Source organism: Trachypithecus francoisi, unplaced genomic scaffold (genome assembly GCF_009764315.1).
Source record: "Trachypithecus francoisi isolate TF-2019V2 unplaced genomic scaffold, Tfra_2.0 Lachesis_group3, whole genome shotgun sequence".
NCBI classification, from domain to species: domain Eukaryota; kingdom Metazoa; phylum Chordata; class Mammalia; order Primates; family Cercopithecidae; genus Trachypithecus; species Trachypithecus francoisi.
This window is the reverse complement of record NW_022681468.1, coordinates 114,382,156-114,409,234: the sequence shown is the minus strand read 5'-3', so window position 1 is coordinate 114,409,234 and position 27,079 is coordinate 114,382,156. Positions and strand designations below refer to the sequence as shown.

At 55.3% G+C, this 27,079-nt stretch overlaps 2 protein-coding genes across 13 annotated transcripts; both read right to left on the bottom strand.

The window, feature by feature from the left end:
* Positions 1–4,719: 4,719 nt before the first annotated feature.
* ULK3 (unc-51 like kinase 3) lies at positions 4,720–11,801 on the bottom strand. Of its 12 annotated transcripts, none has more exons than XR_004431885.1 (16): positions 11,580–11,801; positions 10,865–11,005; positions 10,659–10,779; positions 9,988–10,092; positions 9,084–9,227; positions 8,818–8,900; positions 8,145–8,300; positions 7,855–7,960; positions 7,576–7,616; positions 7,213–7,315; positions 7,009–7,073; positions 6,830–6,908; positions 6,483–6,756; positions 6,315–6,362; positions 5,966–6,032; positions 4,720–5,841 (listed from the first exon to the last, which is right to left on the bottom strand). XR_004431885.1 is itself a non-coding variant. In XM_033189355.1 (16 exons), exons 1-16 carry the CDS (start codon positions 11,679–11,681, stop codon positions 5,825–5,827), a joined length of 1,419 nt encoding a protein of 472 aa, XP_033045246.1. In that variant the 5' UTR covers positions 11,682–11,798; the 3' UTR covers positions 4,720–5,824. The 12 variants fall into 12 exon arrangements, 2 of the variants coding, with proteins under 2 accessions (XP_033045246.1, XP_033045247.1); XR_004431887.1 differs by adding an exon at positions 11,120–11,259 and having other exon boundaries at positions 6,315–6,756; positions 11,580–11,720; XR_004431893.1 differs by adding an exon at positions 11,120–11,259 and having other exon boundaries at positions 6,315–6,756; positions 10,659–10,702; positions 11,580–11,720.
* A 507-nt stretch (positions 11,802–12,308) lies between these two features.
* Positions 12,309–25,682, bottom strand: SCAMP2 (secretory carrier membrane protein 2). Its single transcript, XM_033190866.1, has 9 exons — positions 25,600–25,682; positions 24,173–24,284; positions 23,613–23,711; positions 21,660–21,777; positions 20,949–21,077; positions 20,111–20,270; positions 17,927–18,028; positions 14,047–14,167; positions 12,309–13,791 (listed from the first exon to the last, which is right to left on the bottom strand). The coding sequence occupies exons 1-9, from the start codon at positions 25,680–25,682 to the stop codon at positions 13,657–13,659; spliced, it is 1,059 nt and encodes a 352-aa protein (XP_033046757.1). The 3' UTR covers positions 12,309–13,656.
* Between the last annotated feature and the right edge of the window lie 1,397 nt (positions 25,683–27,079).

The window sequence follows — 27,079 nt, the reverse complement described above, 5'->3', positions numbered from 1 at the left end:
AAGGTTCACAGGCAGGAGCAGCCATCTGCGGGTTGGGTTTCAAGGGCAAAGTTTCCATGAGATCTGCTTTGTAAAATAAGAACAAAGCACATCGAACCTGTACAGGAAGCCATGGGGGGCTGGAAGAGGGGCGAGAGGGCAGGAAGAGACACAGGCCCAGCCCTGGAGTGTCCCCAGGGAACAGGCCGGGGCCTCTGAGCTACTCCTGAGCTTGTCCCGGGCCAGGGCCTCCTCCTGACCTTCTCAGAGCTGGAGGAGACCCAAGCCGGAGCCCCAAGCTGGGTAGGGGGGTCATGGGCTGCCTCCGCAGCATCAGCAGCAAGGCCCACGTCAGCACTCCACCCTCCGGGGCCTTCTGCCTAATGGGATTGGACAGACCCCTTCCCCCTCAGTGTTTTGCAGGGCTGAGAGGGAGAGGGCGGAGAGGGTGGTGGGCAGTGGGCACTGGGGGACGTGCGCTCCCTGAACCCTGTCAAAGCAAGGCTGGTTGGAACCTGGATTAAAGATCGGGAGCTGGATTAAAGAAAGGGAAACATTTGTTTCCCCTTCACCCTGGGAACGGAACCCCAAGAAACCTTGACTGGTTTGCACTACCCCTGGAATGGGGTGGAGGAGGCTGTGGGGCTCAGATAGAGATGGACAATGAGGGCAGGCTGAGGGGTCCCCAGCTCTGTTGGGCATGCCTGGCTTCCCTTCTTCCTTCCCCCTCGCCATCAGCCCTGCAATCTGGGTCTCTGTCAGTCTGCACCCCTCTCACCTGTGTGCCCTCACCCACTGCCGCTCTGCTGACTCAGTGCCTGTCCTGTACCCGCCCGCAGCTGGGGACTGACTTGGCCCAACTGGAGCTCCTCCTCTCACCTGCCCCCAACTCCCAAGCCCTTGGGCCCTGAATACATCAACTACTACTGTCTTCCCAAGCTGTTCCTACCCTCTCTTATTTAGACAATCCAATGTCTAAATAGGATATTTACATATTTGTCCTGTGACTGGTCCACCCACCTGGTGTGATGTGAGGGCCACAGAGTCATTTGCCACCAAAACTTCCCATTTCACCCTCTGCCTAGAACCCCATTAGTACCCTGCAGTTATGACTCTGATGTTTATGGCCTGCTCCTTCCTTCCCTTCCCTCCCTCCCTCCTTTTCTTTTTTTTTTTTTTTTTGAGACGGAGTCTCGCTGTGTCGCCTGGGCTGGAGTGCAGTGGCCGGATCTCAGCTCACTGCAAGCTCCGCTGCCTCCCGGGTTCACGCCATTCTCTTGCCTCAGCCTCCCAAGTAGCTGGGACTACAGGCACCCACCACCTCGCCCGGCTAGGTTTTTGTATTTTTTAGTAGAGACGGAGTTTCACCATGTTAGCCAGGATGGTCTCGATCTCCTGACCTTGTGATCCGCCCGTCTCAGCCTCCCAAAGTGCTGAGATTACAGGCTTGAGCCACCGCGCCTGGCCTTTTTTTTTTTTCTGAGACGGAGTCTTGCTCTGTCACCCAGGCTGGAGTGCAGTGACGTGATCTTGGCTCACTGCAAGCTCCGCCTCCCGGGTTCACGCCATTCTCCTGCCTCAGCCTCCCAAGTAGCTGGGACTACAGGTGCCCGCCACCACGCCCGGCTAATTTTTTGTATTTTTAGTAGAGACGGGGTTTCACGGTGTTAGCCAGGATGGTCTCGATCTCCTGATCTCATGATCCGCCCACCTCGGCCTCCCAAAGTGCTGGGATTACAGGTGTGAGCCACCGTGCCCGGCCCCCTCCCTCCTTTTCTTTTCCCCTTTCCTTCCTCCTTCATACCCTTGTGGGCAGTCTGAGCATACAAAAAATGTTAAAAGGTAGTTAACAGAGCCCCTCCAACTTCCCCAAACCCCTTCAGCGGGAGGGAAGAGGCAAAGATGGTTGCCTGTTCCGCCACCTCTCACCCTCAGAGGCTCTGGTTCCACAATGCAAAAGATTTCAGGGAAACCCTACCCAAGAAGCCTGCAGTCCCCTACTCCTACCTTCTACCCACCCGGACAGCTCAGGCCCAGTTGCCAGCAGGAAGAGGGTGCCAAGAAACAAGTGACTTTCCCAAGGCCAGTTGGTCCCCCGGGAGGAACTGGGGAGGGTGACCAGGGTTTGGAGCATGGAGGATCTCCTGTTCCCTCGACAGCCAGATGGTTCCTCCTCAGACACCAGAGGCCCCAGGCAGGCACTGAGGACACCTGGGACATGCTTGTCAGCTGAGCCGAGCTGCTGACACTGCCTGTTGACCCAGCTGACACTCAGCTGTGAGGCTGGGGCTTCTGGCCTCTATCCCACAGACCTGAGGTGGGGCTGGAGGTGTAGTCACAGGGCCCACGGCCGTGCCTCCAACCCAGTGCCTGCCAGGCAGAGCTGTCACCAGAGGCCATTTGAGGTTTGAGATCAGGGGAGCAGCAGCAGCACTGAGGAGGCCTCAGCCTCATTCAGCAGGAGCTGCGCCTGCATGTGTGCTCATGAGCATGTGTGTGGGGCCTGCGGGGGTTTATGAGCCTGCACACGGCTGTCTTTTGTCTGTGGGATCTGCTGTGTGTAGGTGCAGGGATGAGTTCCTCTAGGGAAGCTGTCATTGGTGTGCTCCTTCCCTCAGGCCCCAGCCTCGGTGTTGGGCCATTGCCCTTTCAGGGAGGGCTGGGACAGCAACCCGGCCTCTGGGGACAAGAGCCCTTCTAGATGACCTTCCACAGGAACAAAGGTTCTATGTCCTCTCCCACATCCCAGCTAAAGAGGATAAAGAAGGGCCAGCTGGACACCTGGGTACCTCTCTCTGCTCCTGAGGCCCATCTGTGTCTTCCAGGGCTGGCCCCGTGGGAGAAGGCTCGGGTGCTTCCCCTAGCTTGGCCCAGGGCTGGCTCTGTGCTTGGGTGACTGGGATAGAGGTAGGAGGACAGGGCAGTCCCCTGAACGTTGCTGGGAGGTAGCCATCCTGCTTTAGGCACCTTCAGAGTGTTGAAAGTGAGAGGCGAAAACAACTCTGTCTCCTAAGAAAGAAAACCTTTGGAAAGTGGATCTGCACGTTTCCTACAGGCTTCTGCCATTAGAAGCAAGCCCTGCCCCTACTCGCCCCAGCCTCCGACTGGGCTGCCTCCCTGCTTGGCAGGCGGCTTGGACACAGGAAAAACCTAGAGGCCATCTAGATGTTTTATTCAAGGAGGGCCCCTTCCCAGAGGCTCCTCCAGCAGCCTCAGTCCCCAGGCCTTTCCGGTACTGAGTCCTCCCTGTGGGGGCCCACTGCTCTCCACACCTACTTGAATAAGAACTTCAGGCCTCTGTTCTCAGCCAGTCAATACAGTGATCACAAATAAGCAACTGGGGTCGATGGGCCAACCCTCTCTCTATCACCCTTCAAGTCTCTCCTCTAGTCTTCCATCTCGTCTTCCATTTCCACTCTTCCTCCCATCTTTTTTTTGAGACGGAGTCTCGCTCTGTCACCAGGCTGGAGTGCAGTGGCGCAATCTCGGCTCACTGCAACCTCTGCCTCCTGGGTTCAAGTGATTCTCCTGCCTCAGCCTCCCGAGTAGCTGCGACTACAGGCGCCTGCTACCACGCCCGGCTAATTTTCGTATTTTCAGTAGAGACAGGGTTTCACCATGTTGCCCAGGGGGGTCTCCGTCTCCTGACCTCGTGATCCACCTGCCTTGGCCTTGCAAAGTACTGGGATTACAGGCATGAGCCACCATGCCCAACCCCTCCCATCTTCTCGATTCATCCACCCAACCAGGTCCATTCATTCCCCTCCTGTTCCCTCACTTTATATATTGAGGCTTTTTTGTCTGGCCCATTTCCAGAGATAATCTGAAGTACATTTCTCTCCCTAGATCTGAAAGTCCCATTTTATTGTATTCTTACTGTATGCCATGCCCATGTGCAGTATCTCACTACAAATTCCCATGGGGCCCTTATCTTCATTTTATGAAGAAACAGGCTAATGGATGGATCCCAAACTTCAAGGCCAAGTAGCAGAGCCAGAATTCTAGCAGCTCCTCCTGCCCTCTGGGACACTGCTCCCCACTGCCCCCCGATGGCCAGGCCAGGGGCTTCAGGGAGAATAGTTCCTAGGGTCTGTTCCCATCCAGGTATGGAAAACCCTGGGATGACTGAGCAACCCGCGGGGAATGGGTAAGTCTAAGGAACTGCTCCCCTGCTGGCTGCCGGGGGATGTGCTCCCCTCCTACTCCCAACAAGTGCTGATCAGATTGACACCTGAGGTGTGTGTGGGGTTGGGGGAAGGCCAGGGTACAGAGTCTGCTGGAAACGGAGCTCCTGGGGGCTGGGTGTGAGCATGATACCTTAAAAGATGCCCTTTCCCCCAGTCCAGCCCACTGCTCCCTCACTAGCCCAGGGTAAGAAGGGATAGGAGGCCAAGAGATCCTGTCTGGGGTGAGACAGTGTGCAGTGTGGAGGGCAGAGCATTTTGGAAGATTGCACTCCTGGAGCTGAGCTGAGAAGCAAAGAGGGAAAAAGGCTTCCCAGCTCCCAGGCCTGTGCTCCTCTCCCCACCGGTCGCCTGGGTGTGGGCAGGAATGACCCTGGTCAGCCTTTCTCCTGGATCCCTGGGGGCTGAGGGCATCATTCTCAGCATTCCCCTCCACCCCGTGACCTCCCCAACCCTACCTCAGCTTCCCCAGCTTTTGCTGCAGCTTTTGCTTGTCCCAGCCTGTGGGCAGCGGCCCCCCCTCCTGTTGTTCTTAAGGCAAGAAGAGATGCCCAAGTAAAGAAAATAATTTAATAGAGAAACAGTGAATTATACTCTTCACACTCAGCCTCCTGCAGGGAGGACAGACAACTCTTGCCCAAGGAGGCATTTAAGGGCAGAAGGGCTAGAAATCACCAACACCCGCTGATTATTTAAAAGAAACTCTCAAATACACTATTTTCCAGGTTAAATTCACTTTGTCCTCATAAGTGCCCATGCTGTGGGCTGTGGAGGTATCAGCCCCATTGAAGAGATGGGGAGACCCAGGCCCACAAAGGGGAAGGGGTTTGCCCAGGGCTCCACAGTGGCAGAGCAGGCCTAGAAGTAGGTAGCCTGGAGTGCATTGGGTCAGACCGTCTCCCTCTCCCAGGCTCAAACTCCAGCAAGGCCCGCGCTGTGGCTAGTGTGGGGCCCAAAGAGGAACGGAGGTGGGAGAGATGAGGACCAAGGAACCTTCCTGAGTGCTCCCTAGGCCAGGGCAGGAACAAGAAATGGGTTTCTTCAATTTGCCCCACCCCGAAAGATACAACTTCCATGCTGGAAGGATTGATTTGAAGTGCCGAGATGGCGGGCAGGTGTGAGTTCCCAGAAAGACTGGCGGGTTCTGTGGCGCTGAGTGCATACTGTGGGGTGGGTGGTCCCTGAGGGGTGCTGGAGTGCCCCATTCCAGTGCAAGGAGGAGCTGAGTTGGAATAAGGGGTCCCGGGAAGGGCAGGCCAGGGGCACAGCTGCCTGCTGGCAGGGCGAGGGCAAGCACAGAAGTGCCCTGCAGGAGCCCCTTGCCCTCTTCTCAGAGCAAAAAAATGATAGACGGCTGCATGCTCCAAAACTGACAGGCACAGGACCCAGTAACCACCGAATAACAAAGGTCTCATGAAAGAAGTGCTGTTCTCCCAGAGTCCTGCCCTCCCCTCCAGCACACAGCACAGCCATCAAACTGTCTGTGGGGTGCAGAGTAACCTGAGGGAGTCTGGGGACTCTGGAATGTGGGGGTCTCAGCACTGTCTACCCAAGAAGCCTGCTCGCCAGGGCTGCAGTGGGCCACTTCATTCTTGGCGTCAGCCTGGGTTAGTATCCCTCTGCTCCAGATGGCTCACGTCTGTCCAGTCATTCTTCTGGGGTCACTGTAGGGTACAAGCTATGGGGGGGAGGGAGGCAATGGGAGAGGGTCAGTCTCAGGTCTTTGGTAAGAGAGGCAGAACCCAGGGCCCCCAGCCCTCACCCCTCTTTGGATGGAGGATCGACCCCAGGGCAAGACTCACAGCTACGAACAGATTCCGACAGTCCCTCTTTGTCCAGGGTATCAGCTTCCCAGCGAGATTCCCTCATCTGTGGGATGTGAAGGCAGCACAAGGGATGAGAGGCAGCCAGGAGGCAGACACACGAGCCACAGCGCACAGTGCTGAGCAAGAGAGAGAGTGAAGGACGGGGACACGAGCCACAGTGCACAGTGCTGAGCAAGAGAGAGAGTGAAGGGCAGATACAGGGACAGGGAGGCCTGCAGAGGAGGTGGGACAGCAGACATACACCAGCAGGGTAAGGATGACAGCCACAAGCAGAGAGCAATAGAACCCACAGACCCTAGCCCCAGCGTGGCCCCCATGTGCCCACCTTGACCTGTTCCTTCAGGTATTCAGCTCGGGCCATGAGGTTCTGAACCTGCCAAGGAAAGATACGCCCTTGGGTGTGGGGGAGAGTGGCGGGGGGTGGGGTTTCAAAGGGAACTCCTCCTCAACCCTGATGCTCTCCAGAACCCTCTGCCCCGTCAGAACAACTTGCCTCCTGAGTCCCTTTCTGCTCCTTCCTCCAGGAAGCCTTCCCAGACTGTTTGCTGCTGGGTTCCCAGATCCTCCATTGCCCTGTCTGAGTACCCCAGCCCTATGGTTTTGACTTTCAGACCTGGAACACCCTGAGAGTGGGACACTCCAGAGGGAACCCAAAGAGATCCCCACAGGTAAGAGCAAAGAAAGGGGAAGAGGAAGCCTCCCAACCCTCTCAAGCTCAGTGGGCACCTCAGTGTGAAGCAGCTCCCGCCTCCGGCCCGGGGGCTCCGCTGTAAAGAGAGGGCGTGTGGTGAGGGCAGGGCAGCCAGGGGCCCTCTGGGGGACAGAAATGGGGGCCCTCACCTGCCAGCAGCAGCAGCAGCTCCCCCAGACTATGCTGGTACAGGTCCAGGGCATCCTGCTCCCTACCAGCGGCCTCCTCCTGCAGCCACAAGGACACCAGGCTGCTTAGGGTCATGGCCTGGATATCTCCCCGCCCCGCCCCATCTTGTCCCACCTAGACCCTTCTCACTGGCACAAACCTTGGCCATGGCAGCTGAAGCCACTTCCAGGGCAGCTAGGAGGCGTGGCTTGTCCCGGGCCATCTCTGGGATGAGTGAAAAGGCTCAGGGTGGGGGAAGCAAGCCGCCTGTTCCCTGCAGGATGCCTCTCCCCACCCGCCTCCCCCTCAGGCTGTGGGGAGGTTTGCTGGGGCCCCTGGGGTCAGCCAGGAACAGGAAATCTACCTCTGAGCAGATCTCGGGCAGAGGTCCCCTGCCTCAGCAGGGCCTGATTGGAGGAGGAGACGATGGCCTTGAGCTCCTCGGCCCTGGCCACGTACTGCCCCACCTGTAGGGAAAGGGCCTGAGGAGGTGCTGTCTCACCCGCTCCCCTTGCCAGAACCCATATCCAAGTTCTCCCTCTGCATTGTTAGTGACTGCCTCAAGCTATAAACATGTCAGGGGGCAAATGAGGCTGGCCTGACCCATTCCGAGCTCTGCATTGCAGGAGAGGAAGTTCCAATTCTAAGACAGCCATTCCCCAGGGGCCCTGAGATCTCAGGGCCTTACCCCCTGCCCCCCCACTTCCTCATGGGGACTCTCACCCACCTTCGCCTTAATTGCCTCCTTCCGCTGGGCATCCGCCTCATCTGCAGAAAGTGAGGTCATATGAGGAGTCTGGGAGAACCCCTGCCCCACACCGAACCCTCTGGAATCCCTCCAAACACAATATTCCAGGTTTATGCTTTGCTTTATTGCCTACAACATTCTGGATAGAGAACTGGAATCCACCTATTGCAGCCACAGATGACTCCCATCCCTGCTGCAGCCACAGACGACTCCCATCCCTGCTGCACCCAGGGGCTTCAGGCATGGCCTGGGACTCACAGTGCAGGGCAGGTACGAAGAAGTCCAGAGCCTTGCAGTAGAGCGATAAGGCGGCTGCTGCATCCCCCTCCTGGTCTTTCTTCACAGCCTGCACCACCAGGGTGGTCTGGGGGATGGGCAGAGCGGGGTCAGGTCCACCTCCCTACCCTCCCACGCTCACCAAGATGGGAGATCAGCTCCCCTGAGCCCACCCTCTGTCTCTGTTGGGTGAGTCACCTATTCACCACCAAAGGGGTCAACAAGACCTTCAGCCCACCCTCAGCCCACCCCAGCCCCACCCGCCTGCTCACTGCTCGATCCAGACTCTCCCTACTGGGCATGTGCTCCAGGTCCACCCAGGGGTGCGCAAAGAAGTCCTGGAAGGAGATGCGACGGCTGGGGTCCCGCTCCAGGAGCCGCTGCAGTAGGTCCCGGCAGTCTCGTGAGAGCAGGGGCCGCGGGGGGAGCTGTAGGGAAGGGAATGGCAGGGACAGATCACACTGGGCTCCAGCCCCTCAACCCCTAGCCCAGGGGTCGGCGAGGAACCCAAGGTATGCGTTGGACAGGTGGGGAACCTAAGACCGAGGAGGAGCAGGTGGGTCAAGATGATGGAGCCAGTGAGGAGCCAGGCCTCCATCCCTGGGCTCCTGGCGCACCCTCGCTGGAGCCCTGAGCTGAGCTAGAATTGTGTTTCTGGGTCCTTATTTCCCTCCCTGGACTATGTTCCTGGGAAGGTTGGTCTGGCTCTGCTTTGGCTTTTTCCCCACAAGGGCCTACAAAATAGGCACTGTGCTGCCTGCTGTGGGCTGACCTAAGTCCCTGGGACGGCCCGGCACCTCGACTTCCAGTCTAGAGCATGCCCCTCCACTACAAAGGCAGCCTGGAGCCCACACTCCAGTCTCTGCAGGTGAGAACGAGGTGTAAACCCTCAGGGCCCTGACTCCCTCTGCCCCCCAGTGGTCGCTAAGGCCCTGCTAGACCCACCTCGATGACCCGGTTGCTACGGATCTTCTCTTCCAGCTCCAAGAACGACCTGGAGGCAAAGGGGGGCTGCCCGAAGAGGGCTTCTGTGGAAGGGAGGCAGAGCGGAGGCTGGGAGGGAATAGGTCAAGCCTGGCCTGAAGCCCCTCAGCAGGGGTCCTGGGCCAGCAGTCAGTTTTCATCAGAACCCTTCAGGAGTGGCCCAGAGAGGCCTTGCCTGAGGACACAGTATAGGCCTCAGGGTGAGAAGCAGGGAAAAGAGGTCTCACCATACAGGATGACCCCGACGGACCAGAGGTCTACGCGGGCATCATACTGCCGCTGGCACACCATCTCGGGGGCCATGTAGAGTGGGGAGCCACGGAGCACGTGCTTCTCATCCCACGGGGACATGTGCTGTGCAAAACCAAAGTCTGCAGGCAAGAGGTGAGGCAGCAGGGTTTGAATTCCAGCTGCTTCCACTCCTGGCTTGTAAAGCCTCACCCCAGGCTCCTCTCCACCCTCCAGACCCGATCAACCCTATTTCCAAGCCTCTGCTCATCATTAGCCTGGAACACCCTCTCATATCTGCCTCTGGGGTGTAAAACCTACCCATCCTGCACAGCTCCCTTGGGCACCTTTTCCTAGGAAGGCCACCTGATCACACTAGCTACATGGATAAGCCCCCACCCTCTCACTGTCCCCCAGGCTTAGGTTTTCCACAGTCTCTGGCCTCCAGTGTCAATTCCTGTCCAAATCTTATCAAGGGTCACCCCCTCCTACTCCCCCACCACACACTCTCCTATGTGGCCACAGATGGAGTCACAGACTTGAGCCCCAATTCTGATGACAGACCAAGTCCTGTCCCTGACCACGGAGTGATCCCTGATGCTGGTCACACACTGAACCCCAGCACTGTTCTCAGACTGACCCCCAAACCTGGACACACAGCGAGTCCCAACTCTGGCCACAGACTGAGCCCTAACTCCACCCATTATGCTGCTGGACTTGAGCATGGGTAGCCTGAGAAAGGTTCTGCCTTTTGATGACAGGGTCCAACCCCAGACTTTGCAGCCTGTTACTCTTTGAGGACTCTATAGAGAGCTCCATGAGAACTAGGGCTGCTGAGTGAGCCCAGGGAGAGGGGGGCCTCTGCACTCTCCAAACCTCATCCCTGCTGTTTCAGACACAGACCTGCCAGTTTTAGGTGGGGCTTCTCCAAGGAGCTCAGCAGAATGTTCTGTGGCTTCAGATCCAGATGAGAGATGTTGCGTTCATGCAGGAACTGCAGGGCGCTAGCTGAGGAGTGGGACCCACAAAGAGACAGTTCAGAGCCCATTCCCACCTGCCTCTTGCCTGCCCGGCTCACATCTGCCTCCTCAAGCCTACACAACCCCAGTTCCTGCCTGGTTAGTCTAATGTTTTCCATATAAGCACCAAGATCCCACCACTTCTAGGAGTTTGCCACCCCATTCGAGTGCCCACCCTCCTCCCCTCTGCCCCTTCACAAGTCTCCCCGCCTCTCAGAAGCCTCTCTGGATGCCCCAGTCCTTGAGAATCTTGCTCTTTTCCTTGGCAAAGCATTTGAGTCCTACCTACAGGACTCTGGAATGTTCTACAAGGTCCTTATGTTATGTTCTATGTATGGAAGCCTCAACACCCCACAGAGGGGTATTACTCCCTCATCTGTCCCACAGCATCCCTGAGCAAGGGTTGAGTGTATGAGATAAACAGGACCCCAAAATTTCAGACTGTGCAGGAGGCAGCTGCAATGTGTGCCAGGGCTCTAAGCCTAGGGTAGGGGTGGGATGGTGGGGGGCAGAGAACAAGGGACGGAGTGGCAGGCTGAGGTCACAGTCCTTTACCTAACTGCTGCATGAAGACACGCGCCACCTTCTCAGGCAGAATCCTGCGGGTACGGATGAAGCGAGACAGGTCACCCCCTGCGCAGAACTCCATGATGAGGTAGATATTGTCACTGTCCCACTGTGTTTAGAGGTAGAGAGGCAGCCTGAAGAGAGTGTCCCTTCTCCAGCTCCCTTTTGGCAGCGGCCCCGCCCAAGGCTCGCACCTGAAAGTCTTTCAGCTGCACAATATGGGGGTGTCGAATGCCCTTGAGGATCTCAATCTCTGTCAGGAGGTTCTCCACCGATGCCTTGTTCAGACTTTTCTTGGCTACACACTTTATGGCTACCACCTCACGAGTGTCCTTCTGCGGGACAGGAGATTTGCGGGCTCTGCCTTGAGGAGGCCAGGACCTTGCCTGACTGGAAAGGCTCTGTCTGGTTCCCTCTGTCCCCCGACTCCGCCCCCTCCCCGGGTCTACCTACTGCACACCAGCAACGGGTTTCCCAGCTTTCCCTTGTGAAGTCAGTGAGGAATGTTGATTCTGGAGTCCTGGCTTCCCGACCCAGCCTCAGCCTGGTCTTCTCCAACCCTCAGCTAGATGATCCATTTCTTTGCATTCTGGACTGCTCCCAGCAGAGGCATGTCACTCAGAGTTCCAGAACCGCCCACTCTGCCTCCTAACTGGCTCCAGTCCCAGACTCCTCCCAGCCCACTAGGTAACCTGTTTTGAGCCTGTTCAGCCACTGACCCTGCAGGTGGGTGCAGGTGCGCCCTTTAAGACCTAAGCGTGGCGGTCGGCTCCAACCTCCGCCGAGGGTCTGGCTGGGACGAAGCCAGCCTCCCGCCCCTAACTGTTCCCACACTGTCGCTAACCTCTCGGAGTCTCCCTGGCCGGCACCAGCCGGGCTAGCTCGGGCGGGCACGGGGCCGGCACCCACCTTGGCGTAGGCCTTGTACACCGTGGCGTACTTTCCGCTGCCCAGGCGCTCGGTGAGGATGAAGCCGTCCAGGCGCGGGGGACCCCAACCGGGCCCCGCCATCCCGGCCGCCCGCGCCCGCGCAGGCGCTTCCTCGCTGCGGGCGGCGGTTCCGGCGGGTTGGGGGACGGGCCGAGCACGGGGCTGCTCCACGCTGCCCCCAACGCCGCCCGCCGGAAATGCAGCGCGCTTCGGAGACGCGGCTCCGCCCTGCTCCCAGCGCCCCTCCCCTGTGCCCACACCTCCTCGGGTCATGCGCCCCGCCACTTTCTGCAGGGCCCACGTGGGGACACAGAGGCTCCGCGAGCCTAGAAGTGAGCGGAGGACTGCCGGCGCGGTCTTTGGGGACTCCCAGCGGGCGCAGAGGCGTCTAGAGATCGCCCACGTGAGGACGCGGGCTCCAGAGGAGCGGATGTGTGTGGGGGCGATGGCGTCCGGGAGGCCTCCAGGGCCCCTCCCCAGGACCCGCAGCTCTGAAAGCAGAGGTACTGGAACAAGAAGGCGTCTTTGGAAGAGGCCGCGTTGGCTTCCCGGACCTCCCAGCTGCTTTTCACTTTTCTGAGGAAGGGCCTTGAGGACCTATTTATTGCATCTTAACTGTGCCAGCTCTCCAATCTTAGCAGCAGCGCCCAGCCCCTAATTCTGTGGGCTGCCCCGTCCTCCCAAGTCCACCAGACATGTGGACCAGTGTTGTCTGAAAATGTCTTTTTATTTTTATTTAAGCACAAAATTGAGACGTAACATATACATTTGTACATAGAGGGGAAAAAATACCAGAAAGGAGTTTATAAAACCCCAACCGCTGCCAGTATCATTCAGTGGCTCGGGGCCTGCGGCTGCCTGGGGCTGAGCCAGAGGCTAGTTTTGTGGGAAGGCCCCCCCCAGTCCACACACCCGCTCGGCAGCCTAGGGGAACAGGGTGCTGGTCTTAAAGGTGGACTCCTAGTTGTCCATCACAGTGACACCCCCCCCCCCCCCCCCCCCGGGTGTGAGCCAGACTCCACTGGGTACTAGGGGGCCCTCCAAGAGATGGCTCATCAGTTCCTGCTGAAAGATGCGGTTCTGGACTGGCTGGCTCTGCCCTTCCTGAAAGTCTGGATGCTGCTGATGGGGAGCATGGGTGGGGCAGGTGGCATCTGAGGCAGAGGCAAAGGCAGCCGTCCCTCAGGGGAGGGGAAGTCACAGCAAACAGGGCCAAACCAACCACACCAGCACAGGCAGACCCTGCCCTCCTGGAAGACGCTGGGCAGGACAGCTTGGGGTCAGTGTCCTTGGTCCCTTCCGGTCCCCAAACCCCAGCCAACCGCATTGCACATTCAGAGTCTGAAGAGAGTAAGCCTCAGCAAGGGAGGGCTCCAGAGGGCTCAAAGTGCAGTCCCCTGCAGGAGGGTGCAGGGGGCTAAAGAGCTATGAATCCGTTTATGAGGAATGTGAGGCAGGGAAGAGCCGAAGGCAGCCAGTCTTCTCTGGATCCATTTATGAGGCAGGCAAGAGCTTGAGGCAACCAGCCTTCTCTGGAAGCCTGGAGACCACTGGAGTGACCTGGGGAACAGATCTGTCCACCAGAGCCTGTGAGAGGCTTATCCCCAGCCGGGGCAGGAAGGGCTGGGCTGTGTCTGAGAAGCCAAATTCAGGCCAGGCCTGCAGGGTAGGGGAGTCAAGGCCCAGGACCCTGGCAGAAAACTCCAGCTGGGGTGGGCCCAGGTCAGCCTGTGATCCCAACTGTGTGGGGGTGTCTGTGTGTGCACAGGACGAAGAGAACTTCAGTCCCACTGCTTCCAGAGACAAAAGAATCCTACCAAACCATCACTAGAGAAGGAAAGAGAGCTTTGTTTTTTTTGTACATAGAGGGGGAAAAAAAAGTCCCTGTCCCTCCCCTTCCAGGGAGAGCTGGTCGCTGAGGGAGGAGGAAGAGCCACAGCAAGACCCCTGCCAGGTCTGTGCTGGGCACAACCACCACCACATAAGGCACCCATGGAAAGTGCAGCTCAGAAGGCAGGCGAGAGAAAGGCTGAGGGGGAGAGAAGAGAGAGGAGGACTAATTCCCCTGGAAGGCTCCTTGGGCAGCAGATGAAGCAGCTCTGTGGAAGGTTCTGCTGCTGAAGATGCCCTGGGAAAACTCCTCCTGGGCCTGCTGGAAGCTGGCCCCTGTCCGGCGGTAGAGGGAGTGCACCTGGCGAAGAGGGGTGGGGTGAGAGGAGCCTGCCCTTTGGGTCCACCAGGAACCCAGCCATCCAGGACATACTCCCAAAGGGGTCACCAGAAGCCTGGCACTGCCTGACCCCCCACCCAGATCCCTGGAGAAAGGTGCTAGACCTTTGGGAGCCTAGGAGACCCAATTGCAGTGGTGAAGAACATCTCGTGTCAAGGGCAGGAAACAGTTGCCTGCTTCCTCCCATTTGCTGTCAGCCCTGCCCACACCACTCACCCGCTGCAGGAGGAAGACTGAAAGCACGGCACAGAGGGTGAAGAAGCCAGCCACCACCATCATGATGACTGATACGGCCAGGGACCCTTTCTTCAGTGTAGACAGGGCTGCAATCCAACCGCTATAAGGAAAGAAGAGGCCAGAGGGAACAAAGTGGTAGTGGGCCCCAAGAGTCAGCATAAGGGGCTCTTCTCCAACTGGCCACTGTGTCCTGACCATCACCTTGGCATCTCCCCACAGCACAGGGAGCCCTTTGAGCCAGAAGCCCTTGGACTGTGAGGCCAGACCTCCATGAAGGCTGACGGGCCCACACTACCCCACTCACAAGGGGAATCTTCTGGTTATGTGAGGTCTGAAAGGGAGGATGTGGTTGCTGCCTTCACAGAGTCAGAAGTAGCACTAGGCTGGGTGCTGTGGCTCTTGCCTGTAATCCCAGCACTTTGGGAGGCTGAGGCAGGAGGATCACTTGAGCCCAGGAGTTCAAGACCAACCTGGGCAACAGAGAGAGGCCCTGTCTCCACAAAAAATTTAAAAAGGCCAGGTTTGTGCCTGTAATCCCAGCACTTTGGGAGGCCGAGGCAGGCGGATCACTTGAGGTCAGGAGACCAGCCTGGCCAACATGGTGAAACCCTGTCTCTACTAAAAATACAAAAATTAGCTGCGCGTGGTTGCACACGCCTGCAATCCCAGCTACTCGGGAGGCCGAGGCAGGAGGATCACTTGAACCTGGAAGGTGCAGGTTGCAGTGAGCCGAGATCATGCCATTGCACTCCAGCCTGGGTGACAGGGTGAGACTCCGACTCAAAAAAAAAAAAAAAAAAAAATTAACTGGCTGTGGTCATACATACCTGTGGTCCCAGCTACTCGGGATGCTGAGGTGGGAGGATCACTTGAGCCTGTGAGGTTCAAGGCTGCAGTGAGCCGTGATCACGCCACTGCACTCTAGCCTGGGCAACAGAGTGAGACCTTGTCTCAAAAAAAAAAAAAAAAAAAAAAAAAAGGGCCAGGCGCAGTGGCACACGCCTATAATCCCAGCACTTTGGGAGGCCAAGGCAGGCGGATCACGAGGTCAGGAGATTGAGACCATCCTGGCTGACACAGTGAAACCTCATCTCTACTAAAAATACAAAAAATAAGCCAGGCATGGTGGTGGCAGATGTCTACATAGTCCCAGCTATTCAGGAAGCTGAGGCAGGAGAATGTTGTGAACACCTGGGAGGCGGTGCTTGCAGTGAGAGATCGCACCACTGCACTCTAGCGTGTGCAACAGAGACTCCATCTCAAAACATAATAATAATAAAATAAATAAATAAGGTAGCACTGGGCTGGGCCTTTTTCTGATGCTTTGCTGGTGGGGAGTATGGAAAGCGTGGCTGCTCACTCCTGAGGACCCACCTTCTTGGAAGGAGGATCACTGGCCAACTTGCTGTCACCTGTCTGAGCCCCATGTCCTCATCTGTAAAAGGGATATCCTCATATTTCTTGACATCAAAACTTACTACAAAGCTACAGTCACTAAAATAGTGTAGGACTGGCATAAAGATAGACATATAGATCAATAGATCAATACATCAATGGAATAGAACTGCGATTCCAGAAATAAACCCATACGCCTATGGTCAGTTAATTTTTCTTTTTCTTTCTTTTTTTTTTTTTTTGAGATTGAGTCTTGCTGTGTAGCCCAGGCTGGAGAACAGTGGCATGATCTTGGCTCACTGCAACCTCTGCCTCCTGGGTTCAAGCAATTCTCCTGCCTCAGCCTCCCGAGTAGCTGGGATTATGGGCACCTGCCAATGCGCCCGGCTAATTTTTGTATTCTTTGTGGAGATGAGGTTTTGCCATGTTGGCCAGGCTGGTCTCCAACTCCTTCCTGACCTCAGGTAATCCACCTGTCTTGGCCTCCCAAAGTGCTGGGATTACAGGCATGAGCCACCGCGCCCGGCCGGTCAATTAATTTTTGACAAGGATGCCAAAACCATTCAAAGAGAAAGAATAGTCTCTTCAACAAATGGTACTGAAACGACGATATCTACATACAGAAAAATGAAGTTAAATACTTATTTCAACCATATACAAAAATTAATGTAGGCCAGGTACGGTGGTTCATGCCTGTAATCTCAGCATTTTGAGGGGCCAAGGCAGGAGGATAACCTCAGGCCAGAATTTGAGACCAGCTTGGGCAACATAGCAAGACCCTGTCTCTACAAAAAATTTTAAAAATTAGCCAGGCATGGTTGTGCATGCCTGTAGTCCTAGCTACTCAGGAGGCTGGGGCAGGAGGATCACTTGAACCCAGGAGGTCAAGGTGATAGTGAGCTATAATTTTGCCACTGCACTCCAGTCTGGGTGACACAGCAACACTTTTTTTTTTTTTTTTTGAGATGATGTTTCACTCTTTTCGCCCAGGCTGCAGTACAGTGGCGCAATCTTGGCTCACTGCAACCTCCACCTCCCAGGTTCAAGCGATTTTCCTACCTCAGCCTCCAGAGCAGCTGGGATTTCAGGCTCCCACCAAAACACCCGGCTAATTTTTTTGTATTTTTTTCCTTTTTTTTTTTTTTTAGAGATGAGGGCTTGCCATGTTGGCCAGGCTGGTCTCGAACTCCTGACCTCAAGTGATCCACCTGCCTCGGCCTCCCAAAGTGCTGGGATTACAGGCGTGAGCCACTGCACCCGGCCAACTCAAGCCTTCTGATTCCCAGTCCAGGTGCAAATGGCCGTCATGAATCACAGTTTTTCTACCAGGGTCTTACTTAGGTAACGAGTAATGAAATTGGGTCACTGGTCAAAAGGGACCAGATTAACAACAGCAGGGCAAGAAGCATGAGGGGTGGTGGGAGGGCAGCGTGCACTTGCTTGGAGGGTAAGGGGAGGCAGCCCTTCTCTCCCCACTGCTCTGGACTTGCCAGCTCTGCCGGAGGGAGGGGACCAAAATAGCACCGCCCTTCCAGGCTCAGGCTGTCAGCCAAGTGCCAGTCTGACCTTTCTGCAATGCTCCCTGTGCACTGGAGCAGAAAGGAAAACATAAGCCATCAGCTTTTCTTTTGAGATTAATTTTGAGCTGAGGACTGAGGTATCCTGGAAACTCAAACCAGCTGTATGCTCAAAGAGGGCAGCCAGAAGCAGCCTGTCCAGGGGAGGTGAGGGACCTGTCTCCTTTAGTTACAAGGCATCTGAAAAAAGTCGCAGCTCAGTCTGCAAAGGCCTGGGCATCCATCAGCTTCCAGGAGGGTGTGGCAGGAGAAAAGGAAGAGGCTGCAATCCAGTGCAGGACACTGTCATGGTAGCCTAAAGAGTCAAGTCAAGTTCACCCACAACACCCTAGAAAGTGGAGAGCAGGGAAAGATAGTTTTTTTTTTTTTTTTGATACAGGATCTCATTCTGTCACCCAGGCTGGCGTCCAGTGGTGCAATCATGGCTTACTGCAGCCTCAACCTCCTGGGCTCAAGCGATCCTCCTGCTTCGGCCTCCCAAGTAGCTGGGACTATATAGGTGCATGCCACTGCACCAAATTTTTTTTTATTTTTGGTACAGACAAAGTCTCCCTGTGTTTCCTAGGCTGGTCTCGAATTCCTGGGCTCGAGCAATCTGCCTGTCTTGGCCTCCCAAAGTACTAGGATTCCAGGCATGAGCCACTGCGCCCGACCGATAATGAGTGTCTTTTGATGCCTTTAGCATCAAGGAGAAAAAAAAAAGTGAGTGGCTACTGATAAAGAACTGGAAAGAAGGCCCAAAGCAGATCTGAGTTGGCCCACTCACCCACTCCCCGCCACAGGAAAAGCAGGGCACTGGCGGGGCTCTCTGGGAGCTAGAAAACAGGGCAAGAGAGGCTGAGTCCCCTATCCAAAGCCTAATTCCCTCTGTGATGCCCAGGTCTCACCTGTCCCCCAGGCCAGGGATGCCAACCAACTGGATGATGTAGATCCCTATTTGACAAAAAAATACAAAGAAGAACACAAAGAAACTGAAAGAGTTGTCGGACCTGTGGAGAGAGAGGGAAATGAGAAGTCACAAGAGGGCTTGGGCCATGTTCCTCAGCATCCTTACTTGGTGTGACATCTCTTTTCACTAGGAGCTAGGAGGCAGCATGGGCAAGAGACAGAGCTCCAGGGGCCCAGCCACACCATCCACAGGGACACACACACACACACATACCCCACCATAATCAAGAAGAGCTTGCCTTTCACTGCCTTCCAATTTAAGGGGTCAGTGCTTGGCCCCTTCCTCAAAGAGCTGATAAAGTTGCTCCCCCAAAGGACAATATAAAGAGCCTAACGCTCCTGCAGTGAGCCAAGATCGTGCTACTGCACTCCAGCCTGGGCAACAGAGTAAGACACTGTCTCAGAAAAATAAGTAAATTAAAAAATAAAGAGCCTAACACTCCATCTTCTGGAGTACTTGCGTTTCATAACAGGCAAGAAAAACTAAGCCAAAGGCATAAATCTCTAATAATAAAACTGTATGAGGCCAAGAATTTGAGACCAGCCTAGCCAACATGGCAAAACCCTGTCTCTACTAAAAACACAAAAATTAGCTGGGCATGGTGGTGTGTGCCTGTAATCCCAGCTACTTGGGAGGCTAAGACAGGAGACTCACTTGAACCTGGGAGGTGGAGGTTGCAGTGAGCCGAGACTGCGCCATTGCACTCCAGCCTGGATGACAGAGTGAGATTCTGTCTCAAAAAAACAAAACAGGCCGGGCACGGTGGTTCACACCTATAATCCCAGCACTTTGGGAGGCCAAGACAGGTGGATCACTTGAGGTCATGCGTTCAAGACCAGCCTGGTCAACATGGTGAAACCCCATCGCTACTAAAAATGCAAAAATTAGCCAGGTGTAGTTGTGTGCGCCTGTAAGTCCAGCTACTCCAGAGGCTGAGGCAGGAGAATCACTTGAACCCAGGAGAAGGAGGTTGCAGTGAGCCAAGATTGCATCATTGCACTCCAGCCTGGGAGACAGAGTGAGACTCCCTCTCAAAACAAAAAAACAGGCCGGGCGCGGTGGCTCAAGCCTGTAATCCCAGCACTTTGGGAGGCCGAGACGGGGGGATCACGAGGTCAGAAGATCGAGACCATCCTGGCCTACACGGTGAAACCCCGTCTCGACTAAAAAAATACAGAAAACTAGCCGGGCGAGGTGGCGGGCGCCTGTAGTCCCAGCTACTCGGGAGGCTGAGGCAGGAGAATCACTTGAACCCAGGAGGCGGAGGTTGCAGTGAGCCGAGATCCGGCCACTGCACTCCAGCCAGGGCGACAGAGTGAGACTCCGTCTCAAAAACAAACAAACAAACAAACAAAAAAAACAATAGAACTTAAGGATATGTGGTAACAAAGAACAATCAAAACAAAACAAAACCTGTACATCTGAGTGGAATAAAAAAATATTTGGAGAATAGGGGACACCAGACAAAACTCTCTCAAGAGCTCAGGACTTCCATCTCTGTGTCCTTGAGGGCTAGAGCACAGTGAGGGTTCAGGGCCTCCAATGGTACAGGGATGGTTCAGCGACTGCCCTATCCCCTCTTCCCAGGGCCTGCTGGGCTCCCAGCCCTGAAAGCATCAACCCTGAGGTACAATTCCAGAACCCCTGGGGGTGTGTAAGGTGTATCCAGCTATGTTCCCAGTACCTAGCTTAGGTGTTGGCACTCTGAGTAATTGGGAAGCATCAATAGTCATGGAGAAGAGCCCTGGAGAGCACTCATCTGACACTACGAGAGAAGCACACCCTAGAGCCTCAGAAGGGAGTTCCCAAAGAGCGTCCCCTCCCTCTTCCCAGTTACGGCATCAGCTAGACTGGGAGCAGTGGGATGGCAGGTCCCTTCTCTAAGTCTCCTGTGCCTGGTCCAAGGACAGGGCCCAGAGTAGACCTCAGGTACAGAAACTGAAGAACAGGGCCCCCAATCTCTGCTCTGGGTGGGAACAGAGGAACAGAATGTAGGGAAAGTGGATTTCCCTACATTCTGTTCTGCTCTAAGACTTGGATGGGGTCCCAGGGCCTCTAGCCCTTAGCCTGCTACCTGGGGTGCCAGCCATAAAATCTCACCCCTTGCCCCGGCCTCACTCACCTAAAGGCCTTATAGATGGGTCGGTACCAACAAAGGAAGGCACAGGGAGTGAAGATCAGAAACCACAGGATGGAGAGGCCGAAGTCCACTCCCTTGGAGCTGTCACTCGAGAACGAGGCCAGGCAGGCAAGCAGGTTCAGAAACAGAGTCACTGAATGCACTGGGGAAGGGGACAGGACAGAGTATGACTTGTGCCACGGTGGCTGAGGGGCTCCAATGTGGCGGCCACTCCCTAGGAGAGGTGAGGTTCATGCTGCGAAGGCAGCTGCAGAGACAGAGGAGCCCGCTCTGTACGTAGGCAGGGATAGCTCCCAAATCCTGGTTTTATGGGACCTCAAAACCAGGGATCAAACTATGTTCCTAAGAGGTGATGGGACAGCCCGGGTATCTGAGGGGTGTGGAGGGAGGATGCAGACCCAGGGCTGGTCCTCGGGGAAGGAAGTCTTTCCTTTAGCAATGCTTTTCCCTGGCCCTGGATGGCCCCCGATGGAGCTGCAGGAGAAGTCTTCTTCCTCACCCTTCAGAATCCACAGGCCTGTGGACAGGGAAGGCCTTCACCTAAGGAGGGCCTTTTAGTGCACTGAGCTCTGAAGGAACTTGGAAGCCTCTAGTTAGTCCCACCCTCCATGATTTGTGGTCTGGACTGCCCCTTTCAAGGAGGTTTCCAGACAGGGGGCAGCCTGTGGGCAGAGTCATCTCCCCAACCCAGCCCAGGCACTGAGGAAAGCTGGAGTCTGCTAAAAGCCTGTTTACCAGGGAGGAGCAGCCAGGGCCAAGATGGGGCTCTGAAGTCACACCCAATTCGCCCTTAAGCTTGGAGGGCAGGAGCGGGACTCACACATCCACAGATAGTAGAGCATCTTGCATATCCGCTGGTAGTCGGCAGGGATCTCTGTGGAGAAATCCTGATAGAAGCAGGGCTTCACAGGGCACCACGCGGGCAGGGGGGGCCAGTTGTTGTTTCTCACTGTGTGGGGGAAAAGGAGTGACGAGGTGAGGGCCCAGCCTCAGAAGGGGCATCGAGGTGCGTGCACGCCAGCACAGTGTATGGGCCAAACCAGGGTTCCCAGAGGGGCTCCAGCAAGCAGGGCTTGGAGTCTGCATGGAGCATGGAGTGGGACGAACAGAAATGGAACCCAAAGAGATACCAACAAGCTCACACTGAGATAACAGATCCCAAATGCACTGGGAAATACAGAGTAAACGGCCTAAGTGATTATTTTTATTAACAAGCAGCCCACAAGTGTGATAACTCAGTTCATCACCATTAGCAAGGAATTGTGGGACCAATGCCCCTATGCTATCAAAGAATCAAGGCATTTTAGAGCTAGGAAGGAGTGCAGAAAGTAATCTACAGCCATTACAACCACACTACAGGTCTCCTGACTTGCAATGTACTGCTCTTCCGAGGACCAGCATCCTGTGATGAGAAGAGCCCCACAAAACTCCGAGGCAGCTCAGGGTGAACGCTGGGAGGCCTTCCACACAGGGTTCAGGACACTCATCTATGCCAGGCAGGGCAGCCCCAGGCCCCAGCAGCCTCCCTTACCATGCAAGTTGGCTACAGTGTTCTGCAGCTCCCGCTCCTTGCGTTCCAGCTCAGCAGCTTTCCTGTCCAGTTCTTCCTGCTGCCGAAGCAGGCCTGCCTGGGCTGCAGACACCACAGCCTGGAGAGAACAGGGGAGGTACAGGGACAGCCAGACACAACAAACAGAAACAGTGTCAGCCTGGGTGGGCAGGCAGAGAGGCCTTGCCCCAGGCAGGGACAGCCAGCAAGGAGTCCCAGAAGCAGTCCGCGCCTCCCAGACTGTCTTAGGTACCAGAGACCACCTTAGAGAGGCCAACCTGTCTTCCACTGCCCCCGCACCTTCCTGGTCCGTTGGCCATGACTAGGTTCTCCTCTGCCCTCATCCCTAAGCTTGAGTTGGGAAAACTATCCCCAGTGGCTTCTCCACCTCTTCCTCATACTGGGTCAAGGCAGAGCTCAGTGATTGTGACCTTTGGGAAAAAGACCTCACAAGAAACTAAACTATAACAAGAAACCCACAGACCCAAGCCTCATTTGAAGAGCCTGGGTGTATGTGTGAGAAGGAAAACAGTGCAAGCCTGCTAGCAGTGAGTGGAAAGGGGAGACGTGAGGGCAGATGGTGTGTGCCTGAGCCTCAGGATCTGTACAAGCACCCTGCCCCCTGGCCTGCCCCCAGGAGCTGCCTCCTGAGGTCCCCCTAAACTGCGACTGGCTACACCCCAGGACAGCCCCTTAGGTGTGGCCCTGCCCTGCCCTGCCTGGCTTTAGTGGTGTGCAGAGTCCACACTTATCTCCTCTCCAGGCAGGGCAGAGCCTCTGAGTGACAGTAAGGGACTGACTATACATGAGGCTGAACAGACCTGGCCCCGGGGCGTGCACCTGCTGGCAGCTGCTGCCATTTGGGCCAGGTTCCTCCTGATAGATGAGACTCCAGTCCTTTTTAGGGAGAGATCTCAAACTGGTCATCTCACAGGATGACAAACCAGGCACATGTGTACACACACATGTATACACACATCAACCTCTCCAAAAACTCTTCAAAGACCTAAGGCTGCCTTGGGGAGGCAAGTTTCAGGCACTGGTGGCAGAAGCAGAAGCAGAACTGACCCCGCTGTGCCACACTGGGGGTCTTGACCTCCTCCAAGTCTGTGACATCAGTTGAGAAGGACCCAGCTCCCTATAGCCCACCACCCAGCTGCACAGAAAGGCACCTCCACATGTAAGGGCTGCCTCACCTCCACAGGGCTCTGGGGCCTGGGAGGAGCGCTGGGCAGGCTCCGGGTGCCCTGCCCTTCTTCCTGCTCATCTACACTAGGCCTACCTTCGGAAGCTTTCGCATGTAGCTGTCTCTGAGAATACTTTCTCCTCCTAGGAGCATCTGCCTCTCTGAGAGCTCGCTCGCTGCCAGGAATTGGGCAGGCAGGAACTTGCCGGCCTGTCTAAGCAGGAGCTGCAACACACAACTCCACCGTGGGCCACGCTCACAGGGGCAGCGAGGAGCGCGGTGGGAGGGCAGTGAGGCAGTGCAGTGGAGCACCAGGCACAAAGCAGAAAAGATTCACAGTATGTGGTGAAGGGACAAAGGAAGACAGGAAGGAAGGTGAGAATCAATGAAGTTAAAGAAAAAAGAAGAGAGATTCTGGGCCCCAAGGAAGAGAGAACAAGTCAAAGGCCTGAGGAGGACCTGGAGGGGTACAACAGGGACAAATGCCCTCTCTGGAGGCACCAAGGAGCCCAGCCTGGTGAGTAGAGCTTATTTCTCAGTGGTGGTGGTGGATGGGATGGAGGGAGTAAGGATATTAATTGGCAGAGCAGCCCCTCTACTTGGTGGGCAGCTCCAAACAAATTAGCAAGAGGGCCCTTAGGGGGCCAAGGCTGAAGGCTCTCTGCTTGCCCCGAGCCTCAGGGCTCAGCTACTGGTCTGGGTGATTCCCTCACTGGAGAGAAAAGACCAGAGTTCTTTGTCAGCAGTACCTGGGGGGTCGGCTGGGTTGGTTCCACTGATGGCTGGAGAACCGCTGGCTGCGAGGACCCAGGGAGTTGTGTGACAGGAACTGTTGTCGCTGCATTTGTCTACATGGAACAAATCAAAGGACAGAAGTGAGTGGGACTCCACTAGTTGGTGACGAGGGGGCAAACCCACAGCAGGATGGGTGATGTGCCCCTGCCTGTGAGGGGACACCCTTAGGGCCTGCACTGGGCCTTCCCCTGTGGCTTCCCAGCCAACAAGCCTCAGGTTCAGGCCATCTGATCCCTAACCCAGCACCCCTGGGCTCGCTGGGTTCAGCACTCTTGGGCACTGCCCTGACCTCCTTGGGGAGGGGCCCTGGTCACAGATCTCAAGGGAAGAATTTCACAGAGCGTTTGGTGGCTTTCCCATCCTTACCCTGCTTCCCGGGTTCATGTTAGGACTGTCCTTTTGAGGACTGCCGCTTCTCAGAGCTGCTTCTGTCCTTGCCAAGGCTCCCTGCCCCGGAGACCCCGGCACCACCCCAGAGGGTCACGGGACTTGGAAAGAGGGCCTGCTCACCAACCTCTGAGAAGGGGTTGAATTCCGCCAGGCCGCCCTGTGGGGCGTTCGTCAGCTGGGTCACAGAGGGATCCTGAGAAGGTGAAAAAGAGCCCTCAGACACAGAGGAGAAAACCCTGGCCAGGGCCGGCGGGCAAGCCGGTGACGCCTGACTGAAGTGGGGCTGGTGATCACGCTCCTGGGATCCTGAGAAACCTCTCTCTGGAAGGGTTCTGTGCCTGCCCCTGCCACACCACAGCTGTAGTCCCTTCTCCCTGGAAAAGGTTCAGCCCAGGAGAGACCCAGAGCAAGCTTTACCCGGAAGCTTGAGAGTACACACCACACAGGCTCCTGTTGTGTTGGTACCCTATACAGATTCAAAATGGTTCATAGTATTTACCTCTAGGGAGTGGGGTTTTTTTTGTTTTTTTGTTTTCTTTTGTTTTTTGCAGGGTGGGGTGCTGAGGGGCAAGTGAATGGGGTGGTGAGGGCAGAGACTTACTATTGACTTTATAACCTTTCTCTACTGTTTTATTTATTATTCATTTATTCCTCTTATTTTTTATTTTTTTATTTTTCGAGACAGAGTCTTGTACTGTCGCCCAGGCTGGAGTGCAATGGCGTAATCTTGGCTCACTGCAACCTCCGCCTCCTGGGTTGAAGCGATTCTCCTGCTTCAGCCTCCTGAGTAGCTGGGACTACAGGTGACTGCCACCACACCTGGCTAATTTTTGTATTTTTAGTACAGACAGGGTTTCACCATGTTGGCCAGGATGGTCTCATCTCTTGACCTCGTGATCCGCCTGTCTTGGCCTAACAAAGTGCTGGGATTACAGGCGTGAGCCACCGTGCCTGGCCATTCCTCTTATTTTCCAAAAGATAGTCTAAGGTAGTCACACACAGCTCATGCCTATAATCCCAGCACTTTGGGAGGCCGAAGCGGGTGGATCACCTGAGGTCGGGAGCTCAAGACCAGCCTGACCATCATGGAGAAACTCTGTCTCTACTAAAAATATAAAATTAGCTGGGTGTGGTGGCGCATGCCTGTAATCTTAGCTACTCGTGAGGCTGAGGCAGGAGAATCACTTGAACCTGGGAGGTGGAGGTTGTGGTGGGCCCAGATCGCACCACTGCTCTACAGCCTGGGCAACAAGAGCGAAACTCTGTCTCAAAAAAAAAAAGATAGTCTAAGGTTCTAGAACAAAAACATGCTGCTGGCTGCCAGTACTGATTTTATTAAATTGGGCACACTTGCTAAGAGCAGAGACATGACAGGCTCAGATGAAAATCCAAGAAAATGTTTTTGGGTTTTGGGGATTTTAAAAAATCTTTTCATAAAATCCAAGAATGTCCTCAGAACACAACCTTGTCTCCTTTTCCCATCTGATCTCTGCATGGGGCTCTGCTATCCTCTTTACTGCGCCCCTGCTGGCCTGGGGCAGTTGTCTTCACCCTGTCCTGCCCCCAGGAGAGCTCCTCCGCACCCTCCCCTTCCTGGTAACAGATGCAGGGCTCAGGTCCAGCTTCACAGCCATGCCTGGGCTCCATGAGGAACAGCCCTGAGGGTGGCCAAATTCAGGGCTGTTCCTGCCTGTGGAGATACTGCTTGGGTTCCACACCTCACCCCACACCCCTAATTATTAAACCAGATGCTCCCATACTTCAGGCCCAGCCTCACCTCCACCGGAAGACTCTGTAGAGCCAGTTCTTTTTTTTTTTTTTTTTTTAAGACGGAGTCTCGCTCTGTCGCCCAGGCTGGAGTGCAGTGGTGCGATCTCGGCTCACTGCAGCCTTCGCCTTCTGGGCTCAAGCTATTCTCGTTCCTCAGCCTCCTGAGTAGCTGGGATTACAGGCGCCTGCCACCACGCCCAGCTAATTTTTGTATTTTTAGTAGAGATGGGGTTTCACCATGTTGGGCAGGACTGCACCTGGACTCTAATTCTTTTCTTTCTTTCTTTTTTTTTTTTTTTTTTAAGAGACAGCGTCTCACTCTGTTGCCCAGACTAGCGTGCAGTGGTGCAATCATAGCTCATGGTGGCCTCAAACGCCTGGGCTCAAGCAGTCCTCCCACCTCAGCCTCCTGAGTAGCTGGGACTACACACATGAGCCACCAGGCCTGGCTGATTTTTAAAGCTTTTTGTTTGTAGAGATGGGGTCTTGCCTTGTTCTCCAGGCTGGTTTTGAATTCCTAGGCTCAAGTGATCCTCCCACCTTGGGCTCCCAAAGCGCTACCTCACCTTGTCCAGATCCGATTCTTAAATACAATGCTAATATCAGATGCATCCACAGAGTGACCCCCTTAGTTTACAGATGTAGAAACTGATATTCACCATGATCCAAGGACCCAAAATGGGAGCTCTCTCCTTACTCTAAACATTCATAGAGCTGAGGGTCAGCATTGAATATTCTCTGGTTTTATCACAGATACTACCTCTTATCTTCCCACCTGAGTCATCAGTTCATAGAGGGTATGACTGACTGCCCCCAGGCATACAGCCAGAACTCACTGTGTCTGGACGGGCCTCATACTACAGCCTCCACCCCTTCCAACCTCCTCTGTGACAGACTGGCTGTGTCCTTCCTGCTGAATACCAACTCTGCCCTGATGGCTCCTGCAACTTGGACGAAGTGCCAAGGTGAAGTTCAGGAGGCTCTGTGTTGCTGAGGAATTGGCCCTGAGGTTATTTCATGCCTGAATGACCAGCGGTTTACTACTAGAATCATCTGGCTTCCTGCAAGGAGGATTTGGGGCTTGGTATCTGTTCCCCTTTCAGACTCAGCAGAACCTAGCCACCGCTGAAGTCACTGAAATCGGATCTACCATCCACAGAACTGGCTCCTCGAGTCTTGAGTCACCAGAGGACAGAAGAAGAGGGGCCGCTCTGGTAGCACTTTCAGGTGCTAGCATACAGACATCTGGCCAAGGTGCACA